The sequence below is a fragment of the Phyllobates terribilis genome, unplaced genomic scaffold (assembly GCF_046119375.1).
Source record: "Phyllobates terribilis strain yellow unplaced genomic scaffold, ASM4611937v1 Scaffold_4__5_contigs__length_816908805, whole genome shotgun sequence".
Taxonomy (NCBI): domain Eukaryota; kingdom Metazoa; phylum Chordata; class Amphibia; order Anura; family Dendrobatidae; genus Phyllobates; species Phyllobates terribilis.
Window position 1 is genome coordinate 705,932,206 of NW_027362764.1, and position 14,928 is coordinate 705,947,133.

General features: G+C 48.2%; 1 protein-coding gene across 1 annotated transcript in view; it reads right to left on the reverse strand.

The window, feature by feature from the left end:
• Window positions 1-3,415: 3,415 nt before the first annotated feature.
• MATN2 (matrilin 2) overlaps window positions 3,416-14,928 on the reverse strand; it is a 164,401-nt gene continuing 152,888 nt past the window's right edge. Inside the window, 2 exon segments of the mRNA XM_073679632.1 lie at window positions 3,416-3,772; window positions 7,503-7,592. Coding sequence (XP_073535733.1) covers window positions 3,717-3,772; window positions 7,503-7,592 — 146 coding nt within the window. The 3' untranslated portion in view covers window positions 3,416-3,716.

The window sequence follows — 14,928 nt, forward strand, 5'->3', positions numbered from 1 at the left end:
ATAAAAAATTTAAGCCAAAAATGTGTTCATGATGCACTTTTAATGGGGAGGGGGTCTTCTGCTGACGCTGGTATAGGGGTAATGTCCCCCAATTCTGACAATATCCCCCATCCTGGTATATATGCCCCCCCTTCCTTTTATATGTGGTCCCCATCCCCATCCTGGTATGCATGGAACCCCTCCATCCTGGTATGCATGGCTCCCTCATCCTTATCCTGGTATGCATGGCACCCCTCATCCCTATCCTGGTATGCATGGCATCCCTCATCCCTATCCTGGTATGCATGGCATCCCTCATCCCTATCCTGGTATGCATGGCACCCCTCATCCCTGTCCAGGTAAGCATGGCCCCTCATCCTTATCCTGGTATGCATGGCACAGCAATCCCCATCCTGATATGCATGGCACACCTCATCCCCGTCCTGGTATGCATGGCACCCCTCATCCCCGTCCTGGTATGCATGGCACCCCTCATCCCCATCCTGGTATGCATGGCACCCCTAATCCCCGTCCCGGTATGCATGGCACCCCTAATCCCCGTCCTGGTATGCATGGCACCCCTAATCCCTATCTTGGTATGCATGGCACCCCTAATCCCTATCCTGGTATGCTTGGCACCCCTCATCCTTACCCTGGTATGTATGGCACCCTCATCCTTAGCCTAGTATGCATGGTCCCCCTAATCCCCATCTTGCTGCACATAAAAAAAAAATAAACACTCGTACTCACCCTTCTTCTCTCCTCCAGCGCTGCATCCTGTCTGCCCACACTGATCTCTCCATGTGAGCCGTGCATGGTGTCACTGCCATGCGCGGCTCACAAGGAGAGATCAGCTGCCAGAAGTCACTGCTCCCCACGCCGGGACTGTGTTCGCGGGGAGCAATGACTTCACTCTCCTTCATAGCCGGCACACAGCGTAGCCGCAGCACGGCTCCTGCTGCTGCCGCCGGCTATTTCATGTGCCCGCTTATTAAAGGGCATGAATATTCACCCCTCCCCACGCCCATGGGCGTGGAGAGAGGTTGAATATTCATGCCCTTTAACAGCGGGCACAGGCGATTCCGACAGCAGCAGGAGCCGCAGCGCGGCTACACTGTGCTGCTATTACGGAGCATGAATATTCAGTGCTCCCCACGCCCCATGGGCGTGAGGAGCACTGAATATTCATCTTTAGCAGCGGGGACAGTGTAGGCGGCAGCGGGCAGCTGCTGCCTCCTGTGCCCCGCTCCCCCCACACCCACAACATTCAGACTATAAGACGCACCCCCCATTTTCCTCCAAAATAGTCCTCCAAAATAGTCCGAAAAATACGGTACTTTATAACAGCTTGAAAAATGTTTTTAAAATCTGAAATGTTGGCCTAATGAAATGTATGTTCAGTAAATGCACTCAATACTTGGTCGGGGCTCCTTTTGCATCAATTACTGCATCAATGCGGCAATGTGGCATGGAGCCGATCAGCCTGTGGCACTGCTGAGGTGTTATGGAAGCCCAGGTGGCTTTGATAGCAGCCTTCAGCTCGTCTGCATTGTTGGGTCTGGTGTCTCTCATCTTCCTCTTGACAATACCCCATAGATTCTCTATAATAGATTCTGTATGGAGTTAAGGTCAGGCGAGTTTGCTGGCCAATCAAGCACAGTGATACTGTTGTTTGTAAACCAGGTATTGGTACTTTTGGCAGTGTGGACAGGTGCCAAGTCCTGCTGGAGAATGAAATTTCCATCTCCAAAAAGCTTGTCGGCAGAGGGAAGCATGAAGCGCTCTACAATCTCCTGGTAGACGGCTGCGCTGACTTTGGTCTTGATAAAACACAGTGGACCTACACCAGCAGATGACATGGCTCCCCAAACCATCACTGATTGTGGAAACTTCACACTAGACCTCCAGCAGCTTGGATTGTGGCCTCTCCACTCTTCCTCCAGACTCTGGGACCTTGATTTCCAAATGAAAATTGGAATTCTGGGACCTTGTGGAGTGTGTCAATGACTGCCTTCTGGACATCTGTCAAGTCAGCAGTCTTCCCCATGATTGTGGAGCCTACTGAAACAGACTAAGGTTCCTTTTAAACGCTTTAGAAGCCTTTGCATGTTTTTTGTTAATTATTCTAATTTACTGAGATAATGACTTTTGTGTTTTCATTAGCTGTAAGCCATACTCATCAACATTAACAGAAATAAACACTGGAAATAGATCACTCTGTTTGTAATGACTCTATATAATATATGAGTTTCACTTTTTTCATTGAAGAACTGAAATAAATGAACTTTTTGATGATATTCTAATTTAGTGAGATGCACCTGTATAAACTAACATTAATAATATTAAATATTCTTTACAAACATGCAAATTGGTGAGAGTTTCACGGAGCGCTGGGGCCCTTATTGCTGCTCTATATTAACAGCCGTTAAAATAGGATTTAGGTCGTTTTAAGTGTTCAAGGGCTGTGACATTGAGGACACTGAGCCACCTTTTAAACTCAACCAAAATAAACAATTTTTTAAGGGATATTACAGATCATTACGTGTAAAAATTCTAGAGGTTGAGACTCTGAATAAAACTCATTTTTATTTTTTCTATAGAACGCATTGTCACCCTTATATATATATGTGTATATACAGGGGTGGACATGCCATTGGTGCTACCTGTGCAGCCTCACAAGGGCCCAAGAGGTGAGGGGACCACTAACACTTCCAAAGCAGGTGGAATTATGTATTGCAAAGGGCCTGTATATTATTCTTGCACAGGGGCCTCTTTATCCACTTCTGCATATATGAGGCTGTCCTGTTCCTGTGGTGACCCACGAATAGTTTGTGCAGCACAATCTAAGTGTTGACCCCCGAATTTCGCATCTTTCAGGGCGTTGCATACAGATCTTCACAGCATGGACGGGGAGAAAGTATTTCAAAGAGGGCAGAGAAAACAGTCTGTAGATCAGGGGGAATGCACATGAAGAAGTAAAGTGTTAAATCTGTGCCGATGACTGATCTAATGAAGACCGCAGTATTCTGGACACACACCGCTCACCTACAGCCTTTATTATTGGGAAATTCTGACAATAAAACAAAAAACTTACATTTAGATCAGCCAGCAACATTCATATCAGAGGGTCTGAAAATGAAGAAGTGAAGATTGCAGGCTGAAACTTAGTTCAATTTTGTGGAAGTATAAGGAAATCAAAGGTGCCCATAGCCTTGAAACACACCCGAGCGTGCGTGTATGGGGGAGGCAGAGAGAAAGCTTCATGTGACGGATGTTTAAGATGCTCAAAGAAGTTTTTCTGTTTCAATGGAGCTACTCATTAGTAAGACCCTACCACTCCTATACTCTGTATACAAGGCATCACCTTGGCATGCCTTGTATACAGAGTATAGTAGTAGTAGGGTCCTGATGACACAAATAGACCCAGCGACGCTCATTATTACAAATAGTTTATCATTTAATATTTATATTGCATAAAACAATGTGACTTCTTGAAATTACAGAACTAGACTTGGTCCTCCACGCGCTTCTCTGTTTTTACAGAATTTTATACTTGGGTCCCCAGATAATTGACAAATACTCTATATGCTCTGTCGTCAAACATGCGAATATAAATAAACACGTTTCTGTACTTTATACATTTTGCTCATGTCCAGGCGGTCGCTCGCTTGGAATAGTTTGCTTCCATCCTATGGAGAACTAGCGTTATATCCTCTGTACAGTCCAGGTCCAATCTGCTATCTTTGTCCTACTTGATTTTCCAGTTCTTTCATCCGTTGTGTAATCTGCTTTAGTGGGTTTATGTCAAGAAATCTACGTGTAAAGCGTTTGTCATCTCTAGCCTCTCAAACTAGAAGAAAATAGTAGAAAGTGACTTAAAATGGAGCCAAAACAAACCACCAAAGAGGTGCAGCTGGCCCCGATCCAGCCTGATAGGTCCCAAAATATCCAATTTGAAGAGGTCGGTGCTATAAATGATGCGTAACAGTTGGGACTTGTTGCAGATTTTGCTTTGGAGTTCAGGAGCTGTTTGCGTTCCCGTTCCTCTAATTCAGAACTGGGCAAAGTACGGCCCATGGGCCATATCCAGCCCTCTGGCTGTTCCAGTCCGGCCTGTGGACAGAGACAGCCGGAGGGCTGAACCAGTGGCCCATGTATCGCACCTTGCCCTCCCCCGCCTGCAGTCCATCCACCACTGCCTCTTGCAGTTACCGTTCTCCACATCCTCTGGATGCAGACAGCAGTGAGTACACTGGTGGAGGACGGCGCTGCTGGCTCCATCTTCCACCAACCAGTGTGTGAGCATGCAGTCGCGATGACGTCATCTCATCGTATCAGCTGTGCACTGTGGGGAGTCAGTGCATCGGAGACAGGAGCAGAGGCAGATCGCCAGGGGGAACGGGAGCGAGGCAAGTATGTGTTGTTTTTTTTCATGTGTATGGGATATTTTTGTGTATCTATACAGTACAGACCAAAAGTTTGGACACACTTTCTCATTTAAAGATTTTTCTGTATTTTCATGACTATGAAAATTGTACATTCACACTGAAGGCATCAAAACTATGAATTAACACATGTGGAATTGTATACTTAACAAAAAAGCGTGAAACAACTGAAAATATGTCTTATATTCTAGGTTCTTCAAAGTAGCCACCTTTTGCTTTGATGACTGCTTTGCACACTCTTGGCATTCTCTTGATGAGCTTCAAGAGGTAGTCACCGGAAATGGTCTTCACTTCACAGGTGTGCCCTGTCAGGTTTAATAAGTGGGATTTCTTGCCTTATAAATGGGGCTGGGACCATCAGTTGTGTTGTGCAGAAGTCTGGTGGATACACAGCTGATAGTCCTACTGAATAGACTGTTAGAATTTGTATTATGGCAAGAAAAAAGCAGCCAAGTAAAGAAAAACGAGTGGCCATCATTACTTTAAGAAATGAAGGTCAGTCAGTCCGAAAAAATGGGAAAACTTTGAAAGTGTCCCCAATTGCAGTTGCAAAAACCATCAAGCGCTACAAAGAAACTGGCTCACATGAGGACCGCCCCAGGAAAGGAAGACCAAGAGTCACCTCTGCTTCTGAGGATAAGTTTATCCGAGTCACCAGCCTCAGAAATCGCAGGTTAACAGCAGCTCAGATTAGAGACCTGGTCAATGCCACACAGAGTTCTAGCAGCAGACACATCTCTACAACAACTGTTAAGAGGAGACTTTGTGCAGCAGGCCTTCATGGTAAAACAGCTGCTAGGAAACCACTGCTAAGGACAGGCAACAAGCAGAAGAGACTTTTTTGGGCTAAAGAACACAAGGAATGGACATTAGACCAGTGGAAATCTGTGCTTTGGTCTGATGAGTCCAAATTTGAGATCTTTGGTTCCAACCACCGTGTCTTTGTGCGACGCAGAAAAGGTGAACGGATGGACTCTACATGCCTGGTTCCCACCGTGAAGCATGGAGGAGGAGGTGTGATGGTGTGGGGGTGCTTTGCTGGTGACACTGTTGGGGATTTATTAAAAATTGAAGGCATACTGAACCAGCATGGCTACCACAGCATCTTGCAGCGGCATGCTATTCCATCTGGTTTGCGTTTAGTTGGACCATCATTTATTTTTCAACATGACAATGACCCCAAACACACCTCCAGGCTGTGTAAGAGCTATTTGACCAAGAAGGAGAGTGATGGGGTGCTACGCCAGATGACCTGGCCTCCACAGTCACCAGACCTGAACCCAATCGAGATGGTTTGGGGTGAGCTGGACCGCAGAGTGAAAGCAAAAGGGCCAACAAGTGCTAAGCATCTCTGGGAACTCCTTCAAGATTGTTGGAAGACCATTTCCAGTGACTACCTCTTGAAGCTCATCAAGAGAATGCCAAGAGTGTGCAAAGCAGTCATCAAAGCAAAAGGTGGCTACTTGGAAGAACCTAGAATATAAGACATTACTTTTTTGCTAAGTATATAATTCCACATGTGTTAATTCATAGTTTTGATGCCTTCAGTGTGAATGTACAGTTTTCAAAGTCATGAAAATACAGAAAAATCTTTAAATGAGAAGCTGTGTCCAAACTTTTGGTCTGTACTGTGTATATATATATATATATATATATATATATATATATATATATATATATATATATATATATGGGGCTCCAACTGTATATAGGGCTCATTCTGTACATAGGAGGGCTATGTGGGGCACATGGTGTATATCAGAGGCTACATGGGGCACATTCTGTACATGGGAGGCTACGTGCGGCATATGCTGCAAATAGGGGGCTATGTGGGGCACATGCTGTGCATGGGAGGCTTTGTGGGGCTCATACTGTACATGGGAGGCTATGTGTGGGCTCATACTGTATCTAGGAGGCTATGTGTGGGCTCATACTGTATATAGGAGGCTATGTGTGGGCTCATACTGTATATAGGAGGCTGTGTGAGGGCTCATAGGCTAATACGGCATAGCCCAGGTGAGGAATCATGTTAGGTTTAGGGTCCCAACAAAGGGGTACGCCCTGTCCTGTTGCTGGCTGTTGGTCTCACACGAATTGGCCAATTTGTGCTCTAAGAAACTTTATTTTTTAACTTGTTTTCCACAGCAGTAATGCCGTTCCAATTTCATATATTCAATGTTACCATACTGTGAAAAGTGCAGCTTTAATTTGTTATTTGGCCTTACAGATAATAGTCCTAAGTAAGAATTGTATTACACAGGCAAATAAACTGCCTGAACGAGTGCTGATCGATGATATAGAAAGCCGATCACTCGTTTTACAGCCAGCAATCATCATGAAGGAATGCTTCTATATAGTTTGAATTTTTGTCGGCATGCTGGTAGCACATCCATGTTTCCCCGATGGCATGTGCTTCTGAAAATCTGTGATATTTACGCCACATAAAAGATGATTTAGTCCCAGAATTGTAAGCGATTTTACACTGAGAAGCATCTTTCATGGACCTAATGATTTGTAGAGGAGCATCCGAGATTAGATCATCCCCTCACATATGGAAACTGTACTTTACTGCTTAGAAAGACCCATTCTGCATTAAGAAATTGCTTCAGAATCTCTTGTAACCTTTTACAGTCGATCTGTCAGTGTAGCACAGGAGATCTACCTGTCAGCGGCATATACCAGCTTCCAGGACGCTGAGATCTGTGATCTATTGCCAGGACTCCTAAAAGAAAGCCTGCGAGTCCTGCTTTCCCTCCCACACTGAGTAATTGAGAGTTTAGCTGTAGAGATTGTATGCATGTAAAGCTGTCAATCAATATAGTGGGGGAAGGGTGCAGGACTCTTAGGCTTTTTGTAGGAGTCCAGACAGCAGTTACACAGATTACATGAAAATATTACATCAAATCACAGTAAACTGACTGGCGAAGTTCAGCATCCTGTGATTGCTCAGGTATGGAAGGATAGGAGGCCTGACAGATCCATTGTAGGGTTGGAATCATCAAAAAGGACATATCTATCACTTACTCAAAAAGGCCGACATTACATAAAGGACAAATACGACAGAACTGTAAAGGATATACTGCTCAGTTAGTTTTCGGACTTCTTCGTTTGAATTGTATTGAAACTCCATAATGTTCTTACACTGGCATTGCTCATCATTGGCTTTTTCTAATATGAAAAACACATTAAAGTTGATACATTAGAACCAAAGTTGACTTTTACTAATGGTAACATATCTTAAAAGGGAAATTTTCATCAGGTTTTTGATACCTAATCTGAGAATACTATAATGTAGGGGCAGAAACCCTGATTCCAGCGATGTGTCACTTACTGGGCTGCTGGCTGTAGTTTTGATAAAATCACAGTCTTATCAGCAGGAGATTATCACTAGAAGACTAGTAAACCTGCTGCCATGTAGTCATCCTTATTCATGATCTCTGTATAACCCTACCCCCAGCACTGATAGGCAGCTTTCTGCCTATGCACACTGTACACAGAAAACTGACAATCAGTGGTGTGGGCGGGGTGATACAGAGCTCAGCATTTAGAGAACTGATAGATCTGTAACAGAGAAAACAGGGATTTTAGCAACACTTCACTAAGCAGCCCAGTAAGTGACAAATCACTGGAATCAGGCTCTATGTCCCTACATTATGCTGCTGTCAGATGGGGTAGCCACAACCTGGCAACAGATTCCTTTTAGAGACAAGACAGGTATATAAGACAAGTCAGGACACTTATTAAAGGGATTGTTTCAAAGTTTAGAAATTATCTCCTATCCAGAAAAAGGGGGAATAACTTCCAACCATTAGGGATTTGACAGCTAAGACCCCCACCGACCGTCAACTGGGCCTTGTTAGAGCCCCGTGTGAATGGAGTGGTGGCCGATCCTGAGCGCTGTTGCTCCATTTATTCTTTATAGTAACGCCGGTGATAGCTGAGCACTCCCATAAAAATGAATGGGGCGGCAGTGCTCCTGATCGACCACCACTTCATTTACACTGGGCTCTTCGGAGCCCCAGTTTTGAGGATCAGTAGAGGTCCCAGACCTCCATTGGTCGGAAAGTTATTTCCTATCCTATTGATAGGGAATCCCCGATGGATAGGGATAACTTCCAAACTTAGCACAACCCCTTTAAGTGTATGGCCAGACAATGCAGCAGGCAGCATGTGTCCATAATTCCACCCATCGCAACGTTCAGTTGAAACAAAAGTGTTTGGTCAATGTTGCTGGTGGGAGGGGCTTCCCATCTGGCCCTACTGTGAAGGTATATTTCTACATGGTCCCTAATTAGTGGGGGTTATACACATAATATGGATTAATAATGCAGTACCCAACCAACCAGACTTTGGCCCATTCTTAATCTTCATAAGCCTCCAATTGTACATATCAACACTCCTCAACACTGAATTTGCAACAGCAAGAAGGAAAAACTATGTAAATCACATCATCGATAAACATGTGAAAGGGGTTTTCCCACGAACAAAGTACATTTTAATTAACAGATCCTGGAATAATAATAAGTTCCACAATTAGATGTGTTAAAAATATGTTCCTGTGCTGAAATAATCTTATATGCTATTGACGCGCCCCTGGGCATACTTGGTGTAGCGTTGCGCATGCGGGGACTACCCGGAGCCGGGCCTGTTGGGGGTAGTAGTCTCGTGGCGGTGACCCGGTCCGTGCCCAGGGAGTCAAACTGTGTGGCTGAGTATTAGCAGTAGATGTTGGACGACTACGCCACCCGTTGAATGCAGCTATGGAGCTGCCGCTGCAGGGCAGACCGCTGAGGCCGGTGGTACGATTGTGCAGCGTAGATGGTATAACCCCCAACGGGAGGGGTATGGCCTCAGGGCAGCCGACGTGGATGATGGGGGTAGCAGGAACCACTCAGAGACGATGCGGTGTAGTTCAGGGTCTTTACTGGTGATAAAGATAGACCCTCCCGGAGTACTGGCTAGCAATCGGGGCCTGGTCAGTCTTTGAGCAGATGGGATCTCCCCTGGCCAGGCGGAGTTGTAGGCCTCCCCAACTAATTGTACTCTTCTGGCTACCTTGCTAGAGGCGGGTAAAAGTAGCCCACGTCCCTGAGTGTACCGTGTGGTGCTCACCCGTATGGCCGGTGACTCGGGGCCTTCTAGTGGCTTCCGCTCCACGACGGCGGTGCTGGTCCCACGCGTGTGACCGTGCCTTCGGGTTTCTTGGCCAGAGGACCTGAAATCCCCTGCCGGTCGGTTTCTGCTGCTGGGTAAGGATTAGCCCCCACAGCCTCGGACTCCGGGTCCGGTGGTAACTCTTCAATCAGGGCGAGCTCTACAGCTGCCAGCCCCTGATTCCTTTTAGCACGACTTCCCCAGAGCTCCTGATCTCTCTTTCCTATAGCTGCTTCTCCTCTTCTCAACTCACTAACCCTGCCTCAGCCCCAGTTTTATATAGGGGAAGTTCTTCCCCTCCCAGGACTGGGCAGGAGGTGTGGCATGCATAGGATTCCTGACCAAGAGACCTCCCACCTGCTCTCAGACATAATATCTCTATCACTGTGGCAACCAGACCCCTGGGGTGTCACATTCCCCCCTAGTGAATTTTAGTTCTCCGGGACTAAACATACTTTTGTAACATAACAAATTACAAACAGAAACAACGCAATAAAAAAAAAAACATTAGGATGGTCACGGCGTGTCCGCAACCGGGTGCAGTTTTTCAAGAAAACAAGGGTGTCCATTTCACCAAAAACAGGGAGACGTAACCAGGTAGGGGCCTGTCCTGCCCCGAGTCCTTATCAGTCTTTTAGTCCATCCTGGGTTACGCTCCAACTATATGCAAAAAGGATTCCCGGTAAATCCACCAAAGACTCCTACAAATAACTAGAAACACAAAATTATACACGAGCAACAATAAACAGGTAAACATTAATAAAATAGCTTGAACATTTAGATCCTCCACCGTACGGGCAACTGGCCTCTAGTGACCCTAGTGGACCTACGGAGCTGGCTGACTGGTCCTGAGCTACAGGGTATAGGAGCTGTCAAGGGTAAACGGGGCAGCCATCTACGGACTCTTTGGCTCACTAGGGGTATGGCAGGCTCACTATAAGCAGAGGGTTGATTCTCCTGATCTGCTTGTGTGGGGTCTTCTGCCTCCTGGACCGGCTGTTCTTCCAGCTCTACCTGTGTCTCCGTAGGCACTTGGGATGCTGGTTGGAGGAACGTGAGGACGGGTACCACAACAGCACCATTGACTTGAGTCCAAGACCGAGGGAAGTCTCCGAGCACAGTACTAATCATATCTTCCCTTTCCTCTACGGGTCGAGGGTCTTCTTGTTCCTCTTCAGGGTTCCGTAGCTGTTCAGGACACTTCTTCAGGTGATCCCGGGATACAATGGCTGTGGTTTCCCCTCCGTCTTTACTGATTGTACAGATCTTTGGGTTGTCGTGGCTTGAGGGCAGTACGGTGTACGGGTCCTTCTCCCACTGGTCGTCCAACTTGTGGAGCCGTCTTTTCCTCTTCAAGACCTGCTCTCCGGGCACCAGGGGAACAGCGGGAGCATACTGGTTGTAAGTTTTCTCTTGTCTTTCCCTAGCTTGACAGAGACTTCGCTCCACGCTCTCCTGTACTTTCCGGTACTGCTGCTGCCTCTCTGTGTCCCAGTCTGCTTCTGGTGAAGTGTCCTCGGGTGTCAGGACTCCCATCTCCAGATCAACAGGAAGCTTACCAGGTCTTGCCCTCATTAGGTAAGCCGGGGTACAGTTGGTGGAACCTACAGGGATGTGGTTGTATAGGTCCACCAGGTCGGGCAGCTTTTCAGGCCACAGACTACGTTCTTCCAGGGGCAATGTTTTCAGAAGATCTATCACCACCTGGTTCATTTTCTCACAAAGTCCATTAGTTTGCGGGTGATAGGGTGTTGTTCTAATCTTCCGGCAGCCATACAGGGTGCAGAACTCCTGGAAGACTTCCGCTTCAAAGGCAGGCCCCTGGTCCGTCAGCACCTGCTCCGGGTATCCGTGCGGACGGCAGAAGTGCTGCTGGAAGGCTCTAGCTGCTGTTTGAGCCGTTAAGTCCTTGACGGGGACGACAACCAAGAACCGGGAGTAGTGATCCACGATGGTTAACGCGTAGACGTAGCCACTTCTGCTTGGGGTCAGTTTTACATGATCCAAGGCTACCAGTTCCAACGGCTGTCTGGTGATGATGGACTGCAGGGGAGTCTTCTGGCTGGCACGGTCCTTCCTTCTTAGGTTGCATGGGCCACAGTCTCTGCACCACCTCTCGATGGTTCCTCTCATGCCTACCCAATGGAACCGCCCGCGCAGCAGGAACTCCAGCTTCTTCCATCCGAAGTGCCCAGCTCCGTCGTGGTATGCCTCCATCACCATAGCTGCGTCTCTTCTTGGCACCACTACTTGCCAGATTAGTTCATGCGTCCGGGAGTTAACCATTCTGCGGCACAACTTCCCCTTGTAAAGGAACAGTCGACTCTTCTCAGCCCACAGTTGCTTGGCTTCCTCCGGAGCGTCTGGGTCAAGGCGTGCATCTGGCCGAGTCAGCATCTCCTTTACCAGTCGGACGGCAGGGTCACTGTCTTGCGTCTCCGCCCAGTTGTAATGAGGTAATGGGTTGAACGTAGCGGATTGCTTACTCCTTACACGGTGGGAATACTGGATAGTCCCATGACGGTGGAACGCGGGGAGTTCAACTTCTTCCAGTTCCTCTGAATCTTCCCCTACGTCCGGTAGGTTCGGCATCCTGGACAGGGCGTCCGCGTTGGTATTGGAGCGTCCTGCCCGGTATTTGATTGTAAACTCATAGTTGGACAAGCGGGCCATCCATCTCTGCTCTAGGGCACCGAGTCTTGCAGTGTCCAGGTGTGTCAACGGGTTGTTATCCGTGTACACGGTGAACCGGGAAGCAGCGAGGTAGTGCTTAAAGCGTTCGGTGACTGCCCACACCACTGCCAGGAACTCTAGCTTAAATGAGCTGTAATTCTCAGGGTTTCTTTCGGTGGGTCGCAGTTTCCGGCTGGCGTAAGCAATTACCCGTTCCCTCCCCTGCTGGATCTGGGACAGTACGGCTCCTAGCCCGATGTTACTGGCGTCGGTGTAGAGGATAAAGGGCTGGCTATAATCAGGGTACGCCAGGATTTCATCCCCCGTGAGGGCCATCTTCAGCTGGCGGAAGGACTCTTCTTCCAGCTTCTCCCATCTGAAGGGTGGCTTCTGGTTCTTGGCCTTCCTGGACTGGCCTATCAGGAGGTCCTGCATAGGAGCTGCCTTTTTGGTGAAACCGGGAATGAACCTTCGGTAGTAGCCTACCAACCCGAGGAACTGCCTCACTTCCTTTACGCTGGAGGGGCTTGGCCATTCCTTAATTGCGGTGATCTTATCAGGGTCGGGAGCCACTCCGTCAGCACTCACCACATGTCCCAGGTACTGCACCTTTGGCTTCAGGAGGTGACACTTGGAGGGTTTCACCTTTAGGCCGTAACTTGCCAGAGCTTCGAACACTTCCGCCAGATGTTTCAGGTGGTCCTCGTAGGTCTTGGAATAGACGATGACATCGTCCAGGTATAACAGGACCGTCTCAAAGTTTCGGTGTCCCAGACAGCATTCCATCAATCGCTGGAAGGTTCCTGGTGCGTTGCAGAGTCCGAACGGCATGCAGGTAAACTCGCTAAGTCCCATCGGGGTGGTGAATGCGGTCTTCTCCCGGTCCGCCTCTGCTACAGGAACCTGCCAGTACCCGCTAGTGAGATCCAAGGTGGAGAAGAAGTTAGCAGATTTTAAAGCAGCCAAAGACTCCTCTATTCTTGGTAAGGGGTACGCATCATTGTGTGTGATACGGTTAATTTTCCGGTAATCTACACACATTCTCATGGTGTTGTCTTTCTTTTTGACCAAGACTAGTGGAGCTGCCCAGGGGCTACAGCTATCCCTGATTACCCCAGCCTCCTTCATGTCTCTAAGCATCCCCTTGGCGTGTTGGTAGTGTGCAGGGGGTACGGGTCGATACCTCTCTTTTATGGGAGGATGGTCTCCCGTAGGGATGTGGTGTTCTACCCCCTTGACTCGCCCGAAGTCTAACGGGTGTTTACTAAACACTCTCTCGTACTCTCGAACCACCCGGTAGACTCCCTGTTTCTGGTGGGAGGGAGTGGAGTCAGTACCCAAATGTAGTTGCTGACACCAATCCTCCATTATTTTCATAGAGCCGTTACCTTCCTCCGGGTGAGATGGAGGCAAGGGTTCCACAGACTGTATAGAATTTTGGTTGATAGTATATAATTTGGCTAGCGTAGCATACCGGGGCAGGTATGCTTCCCTTTTCCCGATATTTATTATACGAACGGGCACCCTCCCATGGCGTACATCAACTACCCCCCGTGCTGTCAAAATGGTGGGCCTACTGTCTGAGTAGACTGGTTCTACCATGGCCTGGTAATCTCTCCCTCTCAGACCAATAGCTGCCCGGCACCAAATCATCATTTCACTTTTCGGGGGCATGGCAATAGGGAAAGGGTCACACATTCTTACGCTACCAATCTCACCACCGTCGCATCAGTGCCCGGATCTCTTTCTGGAGCACTCGCTGCTGGCCGGCGCTGGCGTTCTTGGCAACCTGCTGTAAAATGAAAATCACCTCTGCAAGACAATTTTCAATCACATTAGTTCCTAGAGTTATCTTTGGGTGACTCTCGCGCTTGTCAATGTCCCTGTGCTGCCAGTTCGACTCTACCGATTTTAATGGTCATTTCTTTAAATCCGATCTGTGGCACGGGCTGACCATTACTGGCGATGATACTCAAGTCGTCGTCTGGATAGCGGGTTATATCCGAGTCATTCCAGTACTGCTTGATGAGCACGTACGGGATGGTGGTGACCTGTGACCCGGTGTCCAGTAGGGCACTCATAGGGATGCCATCCAGTACCACAGGCAAGACTGGACGTCCTCCCACATATTTGTCGCGCCAGTTCGATGGGCCTGGTGATCTTTTTCCTGGGGGTTGGCCCTCTACCCCAGGTTGTGCCAGTTTAAAGGACAGTACCTTGCCATATGTCCGGGTTGATTGCAGTGGCGGCAGATAGGTTGTCCGTCCTCGTTGTACCGGTCGCTGGGTCTTCCTCTGGCCGGTGGGGTCCTCCTTGGTCGACGCCACGGGATGTCCTCCGGTCCGGATGCCAGCTGGATCTTCCCTGGAGTGGAAACCTGTAAAGACTGCACAGTTCGGGTTAGCGCAGCAACGCTTTTAACTAGCTCTTGGACCTGATGGTGCAGGTCCGGAGCCGGGTCATTGTTCAAAGCCTGCGCATCAGCCCCCACAGGCCCTGCCGACAAGGGCGCCGCCTCCTGGTGGTAAGTGATAGCTGGGCGCCTGTGGGTCACAACGCCACCCGGTGTCGGTTCTCGGAGCACCCGGATGGCTCTGTCCTTGAACTGTGCAAAGTCCAGATGAGGATCCTGTAAGGCTATGGCTTACAACTGGGTTCGGTGGACATTGCAATATAG